Source organism: Lithobates pipiens, unplaced genomic scaffold (genome assembly GCF_037356315.1).
Source record: "Lithobates pipiens isolate NorthernLeopardFrog02 unplaced genomic scaffold, aLitPip1_a1.2 Scaffold_23, whole genome shotgun sequence".
In the NCBI taxonomy this organism is placed as follows: domain Eukaryota; kingdom Metazoa; phylum Chordata; class Amphibia; order Anura; family Ranidae; genus Lithobates; species Lithobates pipiens.
Window position 1 is genome coordinate 101,676,173 of NW_027507785.1, and position 14,851 is coordinate 101,691,023.

Below are 14,851 nucleotides of genomic sequence, written 5' to 3' on the forward strand. Positions count from 1 at the left end.
GCAGCACGCGTGCCAATGTACAATGACAGCGATTCGCGCAGTCATGCCAACCTCCTGCAGTACAACTGCAGTGGGTGTTCGACAAGTACTTAATGATCATCAATTAATGATCATCAATTTCATAAGTAGGTTGAAACACAGTCATTAATTAAAACAGAAAACAGATGTGTAGGAAGCATAAAATCGGGGGAGGAACAGCCAAATTCTGCTACTAAGGTGAGGTTGTAGAAGACAGCTTCATGTCGCAGTTTATACACCATGGCAAGACTGAGCACCGCAACGAGACACAAGGTAGTTATACTGCACCAGCAAGGTCTCTCCCAGGCAAAGATTTCAAAGCAGACTGGGGCGCAGTTCTTAGATGCAGTGGTTGGCCAAGGAAACTTAATGCAGCACATGAAAGACACATCATGCATACTTCCCTTCAACATCAGAAGATGTACAGCAGTACCATCAGTACAGAATTAGCAGAAACCAGTGAAACCCTGGTACACCCATCTACTGTCCAGAGAAGTCTGGCCAGAAGTGGTCTTCATGAAAGAATTGCAGCCCAAAATCCATGGTTACTCTCAGCTCTGTGCTGATGGCTCTGCTGGACATCTTTCATTTGCTGCATTACGTTTCCACTGCATCTAAGGTCCTCAATGTTGCCCAATCCATAGTGTCCCTTAAGGCTGAGAGATACAGGCAGATACTTATCCATCATGCCATACCATCATGGAGGCATGTGATTGGTCCAAAAAGTATTCTGCAGCAGGACAACAAGCCCAATTTTACAGCCAATGTCATTAAGAACTATGTTCAGTATAAAGAAGAACAAGGAGTCCTGGAAGTGATCGTGTGGCCCCGACAGAGCCCTGATCTCTGGAGACAGGAGGATTTGAGGCAGCTTACATCCACAGAAGATCTGTGGTTAGTTCCCCAAGATGTTTGGAACAACCTACCTGCCAAGTATATATATTATTCTTTGCTGTAGTTATTCTGTGCCAACCCTGTAAAACAACACAAATCATTATTGTACGGCACAGCATGTTTAATGTCCATATTCATTGGGGGTCACAGTCAAAAATCACTTGTCATAATGTAGCCATATTCTTTACCAGTTATAAAAAAAGTGCTAATTAGCACAGGGCTTACTCCGTGTAAAATGGAGCAACCTCTAACAGCTAATAACATTTCACTTGCCTTTTAAGGTTAGCTTGCATGACAGATAAGATGTCACATGGAGTCATATTTCCCAATTTTTGCAGAGTGGCAGGTGATAGAGTGAAACGTACAGATGTAGAAGTATGTTTTGTGTAGATAACTATCAATGCAAAGTAGCAGCTCAAAAACAAAACAAAAAAATTGTTTAATTAGCAAATATTTCAGAAGGTAAAGCAAAGTATTCTGATTTAGTGGGAATAATTTGTCTCCAAGTGACCCTTCTGTGAGCCACAGTCATCCGTGCACAGTATGATAACTCGATTAAAACTGACATGAACTACATTAAAAAACGAATTCAACTTCAGAGCGACAGAAAAAACAAAACAAACAAAAAAAAAACATAACTACAGGCTTTTTCTCTAGCACTAAAGGTTTAAAAATGAAGGCACGGGCAATGTAATGCACAAATGAATGTTTTGTACAGATTATTATAATCAAAATAAGACAATTTCTGCATAAAACCCATATGAAGGAGAACCTAGCAAAATACAGTATTTATATTTATATATTGTTAGATTTGGGTGATTAGACTCAAGTGGTAGGTGAGTTTTCAATGAGTACGTCAGTCCCAAATGGTAGTTTTAAGGGCATGTTAGCTCACTTTTATTTAAAAGAATGGAAAAGTTCACAAAAAGCATCAGTAGTCTACGCAGGGCTTTCACACTGGAGTGGTGCACTGGCAGGATGCTCAAAAAAGTAATGCAAGCAGAATCTTTGAGGCGTTGTAGGAGCAGTGTATACGCTGCTCCTACAGCGCCCCAGCCCATTCAAATCAATGAGCAGTGGTGCGGAAACACTGGCAAAGCGCAGCTACAGCTGTGCTTTTTACCCTTTTTCGACCATTAGCGGGGGTTAAAAGTGCCCTGCTAGCAGCCGAAAAGCTCTGCAAAAATGACGGCAAAGCACATCTAAAAATAGTGGCCCTTTACTGCCGAGGTCCTGCGCTGCTCAGTGTGAAAGTGCCCTAACTCCTGGAAAGGTTGGGAGTCCACCTGACTCCCATGCACAGACCTCCTGTCTGTTGGGTGGAGCTCTGAGCCATAGTCAGGTCACAATTAATAGTCCAGCACACAGCTGTGCAATCAGTGTGCCTGCCTCTACAAAAATCTGCCGTAAACCAGCAATCTTCTAGCCCCGGGTCCCACTGCTACATATCCTCCCCTTTGTTTCGAACCAGAGTAAGGGACACATAAACCCGCACTATGCATGTGACACCTCTGTTTCCGGGTATGTTTCCACCAACACTTCACCTTGACATCTCTGTGCCAACTATCAGCAGCAGGAGTCCTAACCTTCCCAACCTTCTTTTTAATAAAGGGGCACTCCATCCACATTTTTTGGGTGTGCTTCAAAAGCAGCTCTTCCTGAACTGTGGGCTCCCACTAATCTCTCTACTATCCCTTCTACCTTTTGGCCTTGGGATCCTCCATTTCTTTTTACCTCCCCCAGGACTGTTGGGGACCCACTTCCATGACAACTGTCAGGGCCTGACCTTTCTCACTACCTGACTCAACACTAAGCAACATCATCTGTTTCTCAGGTTCACTAACCCCTGTGTGGTTACCCTTGGCAACCCAACCATATGAGATTAACACCACATCCATCTGTTTAACCTCAATAACAACTTTCCACAATGGATTACTCAGCTCAATATTGTCAGTGTCACCAGGACCTCTTGTTCCCTTGTTTTGTTAGGATAGTGTCTGTGGAGAGACCACCTACAGGCAAGCAGTTATTCCCAATGGGACCTTCCCACAGTTTCACATCGCCCCCTGTTATCAAACACTCCAATAGTGACTGTCCTACCAACGAACATTTTTGGCCACATTTTTGCACACCAATCTCTTTAACATTTCTATGTCCTTTGGTACCTCAACCAATACCTTTGAGCTATCCAGCAGTGCTCTAGAGTGCTTCTCATACACCACATTAGTCAGGGCCGTTTTTAAGGCAGGCCAAAATGGGCAGCTGCCATGGGCCCTGTCAGCAGCTTCTTCATACTTGGTAACTATCCCAGTTTAAATTCCCTTGTCCCTTGAGGTTATAGTCCCATGCTGTGTCCTGATAACTCAGTGTGAAGTTCTGTTACTAATGCTGCCCAGCTCTGCCCTATTGTTGTGTACAGATGACTCACCTACAGACCCTGTGTTTATATGTAAATACTGACATTGATATGGAAATAGTGACAGCATTCATATGTAAATAGAGGCAGACCAACAGGATTCTTATGTAAATAGAGGTGGCATTCATATGTATATCATACCCCCCTGAGGTCATATCCACCATCACCTATACTGAATGCTGCCCACTGGGGAGATAAAGGGGCATTCTTGAAATTCCTGCCTAAAACTGTGGTCATTAAGCCTATCATCAGCCTGTTCAGCAAAGATAAGCAAATTAGTTGGGGGGGGGGGGGGGTAGTGTGGGGTAGGCAGAGAAGGAATTACAGTTTGGGGTGAACAGAAGAGTAAAGAGGAGATGTATAGAGGTAAGTAAGGTGGGTGCAAAGATGAGCAGAGGAGGCAGGTAGAGTTAAAGGGGAGTGAAGAGGATGGAGGAGGTTTGGGGTGCAGAGGTTAGCATGGGTTTAAGAATGCAAAGGTGTACTGATAGGGTGGCTAAAAATGTAGGCCATGTGTAGGGCAGCCCATTCATTTCAATACTCTATACGCTACAAATGCAGAAGAAACTCCGAAATCCTCTTCCAAAATCACTCAATGCCAAAGCACATGTCAGCAAATGCTGAGGGTGTTATTAACAATTAAGGGAACTGCTGTGTATCTGCTAAAGGCCAGCACATTTCTGTGATGTCAGGAAAGCGATTTTGCATGCATTCCTGACACACACAAATGTGAACGCAGGCTAAATGCCTCAGTTACATTGGTGGTCAGTGTAAATCTTCTCATTACATTGGTGCTTGTGTAAAACTCTTCATTCACACTAGTGGCCAGTGTGAATGTCCTCCTTACATTGGTGGTCAGTGTAAATCCCTCCTTACATCGGTGGTTACTGTGAATGCTTATATTACATTAGTGGTCAGTGTAAACCCCTATTACATTGGTGGCCAGTGTTAAAACTCCTCTTTATATTGGTAGTCAATTTAAAAAAAAATCAACATTGACTTTGATCACACCCTCCCCTCCCCCAGCACTGCCACTGAGATCCCTAGTAGTTTTCTGTCTATTAATGGGCCCCCTCATCTCCCCAGTTCATGGTGTGCAAGCAGTGAGGAGATGATGTGCTGTAACCTCTAGCAACCAATCAGTATGCAGTAATAATGTCGAGTAACCTATAGCAACCAATCAGTGAGCAGTATGGATGTACAGTAATCTCTAGCAACCAATCAACAAGCAGAAATTATGTGCTGTAACCTCTACCAACCAGTCAGTGACTGGTAATGATACACTGTAACCTCTGGCAACCAATCACAATCACTGCCTGATCTGATTCAGTAAACTGATTTAGAGTCTAGCTGCTTTTTATTGTATGTCTCAAAGCAGGAGGAGAGGGAAACTGCACAAATTTCAACATGGGTTTACACACTTCCCCGTTACAGTTACCCACACTGTTATTTTCTGTCAGAGTGTCTCCGGGTACCTCAAACTGCACCTCTTTTTGAGTGATGGACAGAATTTCCACTACTGCAGCGTCTGTTCCAGGCCCTTCCTTCACATGAGGTCTAGCGCTTGAGATAGTACACAAGCCATGTACCAACCACTGCTTAGACCGCACCAGCAGGAATGCCTCTCATCAAACCGACATACAAAGAGAATTCCAACATGTCTGTAATTTCTGATTCCTCTAGCAGTTCCCCTGAGCTCCTTCTGCACACAACTGCCACTGGAAGCACTTTTGCGGAGAACTGTGAGACCACTTTCCACAAAAGTAACCAACATTGCAGTAATAATTTTTTATCAACATTGCTTAAATCACCTGTACCACCTCCACTGATTGGCACTACGCAGTACCATGCTGCCCATCTGAGGTGGATACACGCATGCCCACAGTGAAAAGGTTTTTACCAATTCCAACAACATCTCAGTTATTTCTAAACATCCCACATCTAAACATAGAACTTTAAGGACTCTTCCCTCACTAGCAATGTGGAGGGGCTCAATTGCTAAGGTTCGAGAGTCTGACACACTTAAGGAGACCTCCATCGCAGAGGTAACTGACACAGCTTGTGGCTGCCCTTGAGCACTGCAAAACAAATGTGTCATACTCATCCTCTCATTTTCAGCAACACTGAGTCTTTCCAAGTCCTTATACATTACACTGTCACTCTGACACTCAACATTACTCATTTGTTTTGCTGTGCACAAAACCTCTGGCATGTACGCACCCTTATCTGATCCTGCTGACTGGAGAGGGTTAACGTCTGCAACAGCCAATACACTTGTGAATACTGGCTCTGCAGTCTCTCCACTGGTCACTGCAGCAATAGTGTCCACCCCACTATTACCTTCAGAAATTTCTTTCCACCATGCTAATACCTTTATGGTTAGGCGATCCCAGTCTATCCTGCTTGTGCTCCAATCCACATTCCTGCCTTGTATAGGTTGTGTTAGCACATTAGCAGTTTGAGATTGTAGGATACAATCACAACACACTCACCCGTCGGTAGACATCAGTAGCCCACGCAGGGGGTTCCACCATTACTGTAACTGGCACAATCATAATATTTCAGCCTCCTGGCTTACTCTCTTGCCACATGGCTGCTTCAGGCCTTTAGACTAGGCCTTAGGTCTGCTCCTCTGAACAAAATAGTTCCTAATGCCACATACACACAACTGGACTTTCCGCCAGAATAAACTCTGACGTTCTTTCCAACTGAGTTCCGACTGAACGGACTTGCCTAAACACGATCAAACCAAAGTCCGTTCATTTCGAATGTGATGTCGTACGAAGGGACTAAAAAAGGAAGTTCAATAGCCAGTAGCCAATAGCTGCCCTTGCGTCGTATTTGGACCGCTGGAATAGCATACAGACGTACGGTTTTCCCGATAGGAATTGATTCCGTCGGAAAGATTTAAAACATGTTCTATTTCTAGGTCCGTCAGAATTTTTGAAGAAAAAAGTCAGATGAAGCCCACACATGATCGGAATATCCGATGAAATTATTCCGTCTGACCTTTTCTGCCAGAAAGTCCAGTTGTGTGTACACATTATAGTCAAGCACTTTCATAGCTTACTCACGATCAGCTCCTTGCTAAATCTGCCTCCTGCAGCCTCTCCTGGAGAGGTTGGGAGTCCACCTGCCTTACATGACCTCCTGTCTGTTGGGTGGAGCCTTGAGCCATAGACAGGTCACAATTTATAGCCCAGCACACAGCTGTCCAATCAGTGTGCATGCCTCTCCAAAAATCTGGCGTAAACCAGCAATCTTCTGAGTATATGGGGGTCCCACTGCTACAAAAAAAAAAAAAAATATATATATATATATATATATATATATATATATATATATATATATACACCCCCCTATTTAAGGCCTTCTCCCCTGATCGCTCAGTTTGGCCAGGCAGTGCGTGCTAGGAAAGTCTTGGTGGTTCCAAACTCTATACACTATATTGTCAAAAGTATTGGCACACCTGCCTTTACACACATGAACTTTAATGGCATCCCAGTCTTGGTCCGTAGGGTTCAGTAATGAGTTGGCCCACTCTTTGCACAAATCAAGTTCTATAAAGACATGGATGAGCGAGTTCAGGGTGGAAGTTGACTGGGCTGCACAGAGTCCTGACCTCAACCTGATAGAACACCTTTGGGATAATCCAAACTGCGAGCTAGGCCATCTCGTCCAACATCAAGAGTTGAAGTTGTTATAGCTGCAAAGGGTCAACCAACTCAATATCAATACTGAACCCTACAAGCTAAGACTAGGATGTCATTGAAGTTCATGTGTGTAAAGGCAGGCATCATATAGTATATATATATATATATATATATATATATATATATATATATATATATATATATATATATATTTCTAACTGCATGCAAAGTTGTAGACTGGCACATGCTGGTGGAATGACAATTCTCCTTTATTTAGTACAGGATTAAAAAAACAAGTGTACTTTCTTGCTTACATGTTTCAGCCCTGTGTGGACCTTAGTCATATAGGTCATGACTTAGGCCCACGTAAGGCTGAAACGTGTAAGCAAGGAAGGACAATTGGTTTTTTAAACCTGTGCTAAATAAAGGAGTATCGTTATTCCACCAGCGTTTGCCAGTCTACAACTTTATACTTCTGTTTGATCAGCATGGTCATGTGGTCTTTACTTATCAGATATAACAAAATACTTGTTATTGTAATTGTTTGCAGAGCACCTATCCAAGTGTGTTTTTTTATCAGAAGATGTGTAAGGTCCAATGTCAGTGGGCTTTTATTTGCATCAGAACAGCTTATTTTCTCATAAAAGTCAATGAGAATGCAGCATAGAAAGAGATCAAATGTAGGTCAAAGGGAGGTCAAATGCACCTGTCAATGAAATCTGAATGATGTCAGAAGCATTGCAAATCCATGTTAAATTCTAGTGCAATGCACCTAAAAGCAGACTGCATTTGCCCATCAGAAAAAGCCAAACACAGATCCTTAGTAACTCATCTACACAGAGGATGATTGAACCTCTCAGAAATATTCTTGTATGCAGAAGTTATTGGTGTTACATAATCTGTTTTTTCTTCTATAGACGAAGAGTTTTGGCAATTTCAGATGGGATTGAGCATATTGGAGAGCTCCGATGGGAATTAGCACTTTGTCTTCTCGCTGCTTGGACTGTTTGCTATTTCTGCATTTGGAAAGGAACAAAGTCTACTGGAAAGGTTAGAGCCAAATTTATTTCCTTTATTTACTAAGGATAGTAAGAACAATAGATGTTTCTTGTTTGAAGTACAAATGCAAGAAGATCACGAAGTGTGCAGACTGGTAAGTATTACAAATAAAGGGATATTGCAGGTCTACTGTAGCACTCCATAGCACATACAGTATAACAGATAACCAGGTTGTATAGGATGTATAAGGGTGTGATTTGAAGGCTAAATTCACCTCTTACTAAAAGATAATGATATTTTTTTTGCAAGGTTTTGCACCCACTATCAGCAGATTGCAGGTGCAATTTCAGGCTCCTGCACAGTCTTCCTACAGCTTTTAGCTTGTACTTCTGTAAGGTAAGGTTGTCCGCTTGCAAGCTGGAGGGGGTGTGCATGAACTACGAGTGTGCTAATCAGTACATGCACAGCCCAATTAAACTACAGGTCTGTCTACTCTGATGGTGTAATTTTCTGTCTGCTCTGGTGGTGTAATTTTCTTATTTACAAATTGAATGATGTGGGCGTGTAGACAGAGCCTCACATAGCCACGCTGTTTTCAAAATGTGACATTGGGTGCAGGGAGAGGACTCCCCTGCCCCTTGTTACACCCTAAATATGGATTTAACATATAACATGCTCCAGCAGGTGAACTTATCCTTTATTACAGGTCTAGGATAAGCAGATCATTCAAATCTATATATAACGAAGATTCTACCTTTTGTATTTCTGTCGGGGCAGAAATGTCGGGGCAGATTGTATACATTTTTAGCCTAATCTTTATTTTTAAACTGTTTGAAACTTGGCTAATCCAAACTTAGTGCTGAATCGAATTTTAAGTGATACTAAACACACAATGTTTAACTGCTTGCCGCCAGCCCACCATCATACTGTATGACAGCAGAGCGGTGCAGCTCTTGTGGGGGCGCGCAGCACGGCGATCGTGGCAGCGCCGTGTCCTAGCTCTTTAAACATGTGATCGGCTGTGTCCAATCACAGCTGGTCACATGTAAACAAGGAAGTGCCAGTAATCGGCACTCCTCGCCTCACACTGACAGAGTGTGTGTGCGAGGAGAGCCGATCAGCGGCATCTCCTCACAGGGGAATATTTAGGAATGTAATCAGTGCACTGATCATCAGTGCCCTGATTACAACAATAAAAAAAAGTGTAAAAAATAGTGCCACCAATGCCAACGATCAGTGCCCACCACTGCTCACAAGTGCCAACAATCAGTGCCCATTAGTGATGCCAATCAATGCTGCCAATCAATGCCGCCTATCAGTGCTGCCCATCAATGCCCATTACTGCAGTCAATCAATGCCCATCAGTGTTGCCCATCAGTGCCACCCATCGATGCCCATCAGTGTCAATCAGTACCGCCTATCCATGCTGCCTATCAGTGCTCACCAGTGCCACCTATTAGTGCCCACTAATGCCACCTATTAGTGCTTAACAGTGCCCACCAGTGCCACCTAACAGTGCCCATCAGTGCCGCCTATAAGTGCCCATCGGTTCCGCCTATCAGTGTTCATCAGTGCCACCTGTCAGTGCCAGTAAGTGCCGCCTCATCAGTGCCCATAAGTGCCACCTCATCAATGCCCACCAGTTCAGCCTATCAGTGTCCATGAGTGCCACCTCATCAGGGCACATCAGTGAAGGCTAAAAATTACTTAGTTACAAAATTTACTGACAGAAAAAAAGTGAAAAACTTTTTTTTTTCAAAATATTGGGTCTTTATTTGTAAAAAATAAAAACCCCAGCAGTGATTAAATGCCACCAAAAGAAAGCTCTATTTGTGTGAATAAAATGATAAAAAAAATAGTTTGGGTACAGTGTAACATGACCGTGCTATTGTCATTCAAATGCGACAACACTGAAAGCTGAAAAATGGCTTGAGCAGGAAGGGGGTGAAAGTGCCCTGTAGGCAAGTGGTTAATTTCCATTGTTACTTTTGTTTCTGAATTGTGTGGTTTGTTTCTTTCTGAATTGAAATTCAAACAAAATTCTCATGACTGCTGAGGTGCAATGAGCCCAGGCCATAAAGCGTAACATCTGCATAACCACCTTTTAATCCTTGCCCCTTCATCCCATTGAATAACACATATACAACTGTTAAGTTGGAAAGGGCAAGGCCACAGCTTTATTTAAATCCAACACATAACATCATAACATCTGAATACTTCAAACAGTGTCTGTCAAAGTTATACTGTGAGCACATAATTCCAAAGAAGGGGAAGGAGATAAGAAGGGGCCTGTCCTTACCATAAGTGCTGGACAGGCCGTCTGCTTCCCATTTCCGTCAAGAGCATATCCCCATAACAACCATTTTAAGCTGGCAAGGTTAAAGACCGCCACCCGCCCTTCAGTGAACAACTGACGGGCGCCCCACCGCAGCCAGCACCTGTTCTACACCCCAAATTGCAGTCCCAAATTGAAGATGTCCAAACCAATTTCATTGAGGTAAACCCCATCCGATCTTAATAGGTCAGCATTAACACCCTCCAAATCTCTGTGATGGATGACAAATCTTCCAATCTGTCAAACAAACTTGGCAACCTGGGCATTGACTTTTCGACGGAATCGTTCCAACCTGGGGCCTGGGATTGCCCGCGCCCATATGGAGTGAGGGACCATTTCCGATCAAATGAGAACCAAATTGGGGAAGACAGCAAAACAATGGGCAACATCTCGCTTGATCGCGGTAATCAGGTCCACAGAATGCATGTAACCTACGTCATTACCGGCAGCATGGAGTACCAAGACAATGGAACCGGACACATGTGCACGGAGTCAAAGGCATTCCGGAAGAACCTGTGACCATCGCAGCCCCCGCAGCCCGAGCCAGCGGACCCTGGCGAGATCAGAGGCAAAACCCAAGTTCTTACCGTAGGTCCGGACTTCTGCACGGCGAGCAGCCCAATAGATGAAGGAGTCACCCAGCATCCATATCAAGGCCGGGCGGCAACCTGAAATATTAACACAGCAGATGTGGACGGACATACAACAAAAAATGGGATGATTCCCATCTACCCAGGAGCTGAAGTTCCGTATCGGAAAAAAACCCATGCCAGAAGCAGCGGTCGCCGCGCCGATGCGAAATGAGTGCATCGAAAAATCGCGTGAGGGGAGGCCCAAAATCTCAAGACAATGACGGAAAACTCTTAAAAACTGAAACTTACTCAGATAGGAGGAGTCAGAGTGCACGAAAAACGAGAGGGAAGGAGGGTGCTCAGACATGAAGAGGGAAGTCAAAGATAACGGGCAAAAGGGGCCACCGCAAGGGTACAAAACTACCCTCCGGCCCCTGCCAAGGCTATCGGTCTTAGAAGTCCTCAACAGGACCAAAACGCAGCGCTCCGCAAAAGCAACATCCGACGACAGGATGCCACCCGTCGACGGCGTGGACCTCAAAACGAATTCGCTGAGGCGAAAAGAGCCGAAAAATGCCCAGGAGAATGCAACTCAAAACAGCACGGTCTCAAACACCGAAGAGCATACAGACGGCAACACTGAGAGAATGCCCGAGAGAATCTGGGGGGATACCGGGCGCCTCGAATCGGGGAATGGGTAACCCGTTTCCAACCCCGCAGCATCCGTCGAACAGGAAAAGCTTTGTTGATATCCTCCCAACCAAGGAGCTGAAACCAAAAGGACAGCACCGACAAAGAAGAGGAGACGGTGGAACCCGCAATGCCCTTCTGCAGCAAGTGAACTAAATAAGCAAACAGTGCCATACGTCTGTCAGAAGATGAAGAAATGTAAAACTCACCACCCGAGACTTGAAACTACTCATGCCATACCTTGCAGTATGACGCCCCCATGTCCGCGCAGACAACGACGACCAAAGGAGGTTCAGCAAGCATCGGAAACGAGGTTCCATAAGTGGGCCGGGCAAGGGCTGCCCCGGCACATGCTTAGCCTTAACACAATTGTTAAACTGTAAACACTTCATCACCATAAACCGCAGCAACAAAACGACTGGGGGGGAACTAGCTGACTGCTTGTTCACAACCTGGACCACACTCATATTATCAGACCAAAAAAACACCTATTGGTCACGCAACCGTTCACCCCAAAGCTCAATCGCAACAATGATCGGAAAGAGCTCCAGGAGGGTGAGGTTACGCAACAGATCCATGCGGGCCCATGAGGCTGGCCAACGCTCAGCAGACCATGTCCCCTGAAAGAAAGTGCCGAAGCCACAGGAGCCTGCTTCATCAGTGTATAGCTCCAGCTGCGAGTTCAGCACTTCCGTAGCCAACAAGACTGGCCATTGTAGGATTGAAGGAAGGATAACCAGATCCCCAAGTCGGCCCGCATGGGCCTGGTGATCTGAACATAGTGGTGAGGGGCTGTCACCCCTTTCATGGCCCATGCCAGGTGCCTGCAGAAGACTCTACCCATCCATATAACTCTGTAGGCAAAAACTAAATGATCTATCAGAGATTGCTGTTGTTTCAACTGCAACTTTTTGGCACTTTTGGCCAAGTGGACCAAGGAAAGCCTGGCTAGCTTGTCTTTTGGTAACCGAAAAACCATCACCACCGAGTCGACTTCTATGCCCAGAAACGATAAAACGGTCACCGGACATTCAGTTTTGTCAAGAGATAGTGGAACGGCGAAACGCTGGCAGGAATCTTGAAAAACAGCAAGCAGCCGCTGGCACCGATCACTGTCCGCTGGGCCCACAAAGAGAAAATCATCCAAGTAGTGCAGTAAAGACTGGCAACCCACCTCCTGGGCAACCACCCACTCAAGGAAGCTGCTGAAAAGCTCAAAGTAGTAACAGGATATGGTGCAACCCATGGGTAGGCACATGTCGAAAAAATAGCTTCCCCGAAAGTAGCAGCCCAGGAGGTGGAAACAGTCCGGGTGGACTGGGAAAAGGCGAAAGGCGGACTCTATGTCTGCCTTAGCCAGCCATGCCGACCGACCAGCAGCCCTAACTAGCTTAAGCGCCCTATCGAAAGAGGCGTACTGGACCCTGCATTCCTCCCTGTCGATTGTGTCATTGACCGAGGAGCCAGAAGTGTAGGACAAGTGATGGATGAGGCAAAACTTACCCTCCGCCTTCTTCGGGACCACACTGAGGGGGGAAACCCTCAGGTTGTGGAAAGGGGGGAGGACAAAGGGGCCAGCCATCTGTCCCAATTCCAATTCCCTCCGAAGCTTCTCGGCAACGACGGACTCAAATTCGGCCGCCAATTTTAAATTGGACGCCATGGTAGGCGTGTCTGATGGGAAAAAGAGAATCCAGAAACCACGATCCAGGCCATCACTCAGGATCAGCGCCTCCCTATGAAGGGGGTACTGGTCTAGCCACGGAAGCATCTATGAGACGTTCACTGGAATCCTCTGGTTTAGAAAGGTCATGCTTTGCCCCCAGTCTGGGCATGGCCTGTTTGCCCCTCCGAAAACACTGGCTGGCAGGGTGGGCACCCCCACAACCCGAGCACTCGTGCTTGAAACGGCACGCAGTGTACCACTTGCAATGGCTTTCGTTAAATAACCAGCAAATACCCTTTTTTGGAGCGGCCAACGCTCCGGGATGGGAAGCGCCGGCCACGGACTGAAAGGACGAAGGCCTGTGGGGGCACATAAGCAGCAACCACAGGCTGCCGTCCTGAAAGTTGAAACAAAAATCCTTCCACGCCACCATCTTTTGACGAAACTGAGTGTCATAGCGAAACCAACACTGTCCGCCATAAACTTTATAAGCACCCCACATGAGGTCTAGGTAACAAAAAAGTGAAGTGGCCAACTCTGGAAAACGCTCGCAGAGCACTCCAGCGTAGGCGCAGAACCCTTGGAGCCAGTTCCCAAACTGCGTGGATACGTCTATACGCCGAGATTTGTCGATCGTCTCCCTGTCTGGCGGTACGAGCGCGAGAAAGTCAACGGATTTGCAACGCCATATCTTCTCTTTCACCTGTAGGCGAGACCGCCCACAGAGCACTGCCCGAAGCGGAAGGGAGGTGAGGCACCGGACCCAATACCCCCATACTGGACAGGACAGATTTGACGACTGAAGCGATGCGTTCCTCTGGCGTGCCCGATACGGAAGCGTCAGTCGACCTCCCCCAAATCAAATTACAGTCATACTCACTGAGGCGCGGAGGCAGGTTCGATGAAGGGCAACCAGCAGTGGGACCCAGCGGGACATCCGGTGCCAGAACAGCCATGGGAGGCTGAGGTCCGGGACGACCGTCACCTGGAGGAACAGAGGGGGAGACAGAGCAATGCTGATGGATGGCAGGGTCCTGGGAAGGGGGTCCGACCCCCGACTCTGGGGAGTCTGATTGGCCAAGGACCGCGGCTGTTTAACCACAAGCTTGTCTGCTGGCACAATGAGGGTGACCCGGAGCGCGTACCACCGCCAGCCCGGGCCTGGAAAAAGAGCCCCCCGCCCTGCCGGGCGCAGGGAGACAATGCTCCATTGAGGCGGCAGGTGGCCTCCCTGATCTCCCGCCCGACTGTACACAGGGAGGCAAGCCCAAACCGGAGAGGGGGTTGGGGCAAAATGAAACCCACCCGCCCCTTTGGGCACAGGGAGGTGGTGGTGAGCAAAGAGTGTTGGAGGTGGGTGAAGCGCCGCTAGGGGAAAACCATCTCCTGCCCTGGTGGGCGTGGGGAGTCCACGGCATACAGCTTGGGAAACACCCCGATCACCCACCCAGCCGGGAGCAGGGGAACAAGGCGCCGTGAGCCCGGACAGATGGGATGTTGGCGACAACCGTGGATCTCCCGCCCTGCGGGGCGCAGGGAGATTCCACTCATGCAACTGTCGCGCGTCTCTGGCAACGCTGGTGGTGGAGATCCCTACCCCACTAGGCT

The 14,851-nt window shown here is 46.5% G+C and overlaps 1 protein-coding gene across 1 annotated transcript in view; it reads left to right on the plus strand.

The window, feature by feature from the left end:
- SLC6A11 (solute carrier family 6 member 11) overlaps positions 1-14,851 on the plus strand; it is a 376,923-nt gene that overhangs the window by 151,088 nt on the left and 210,984 nt on the right. Inside the window, exon 6 of the mRNA XM_077452108.1 lies at positions 7,899-8,031. Within this exon, the coding sequence (XP_077308234.1) occupies positions 7,899-8,031 (133 nt within the window). The remainder of the gene's footprint in view (positions 1-7,898; positions 8,032-14,851) is intronic.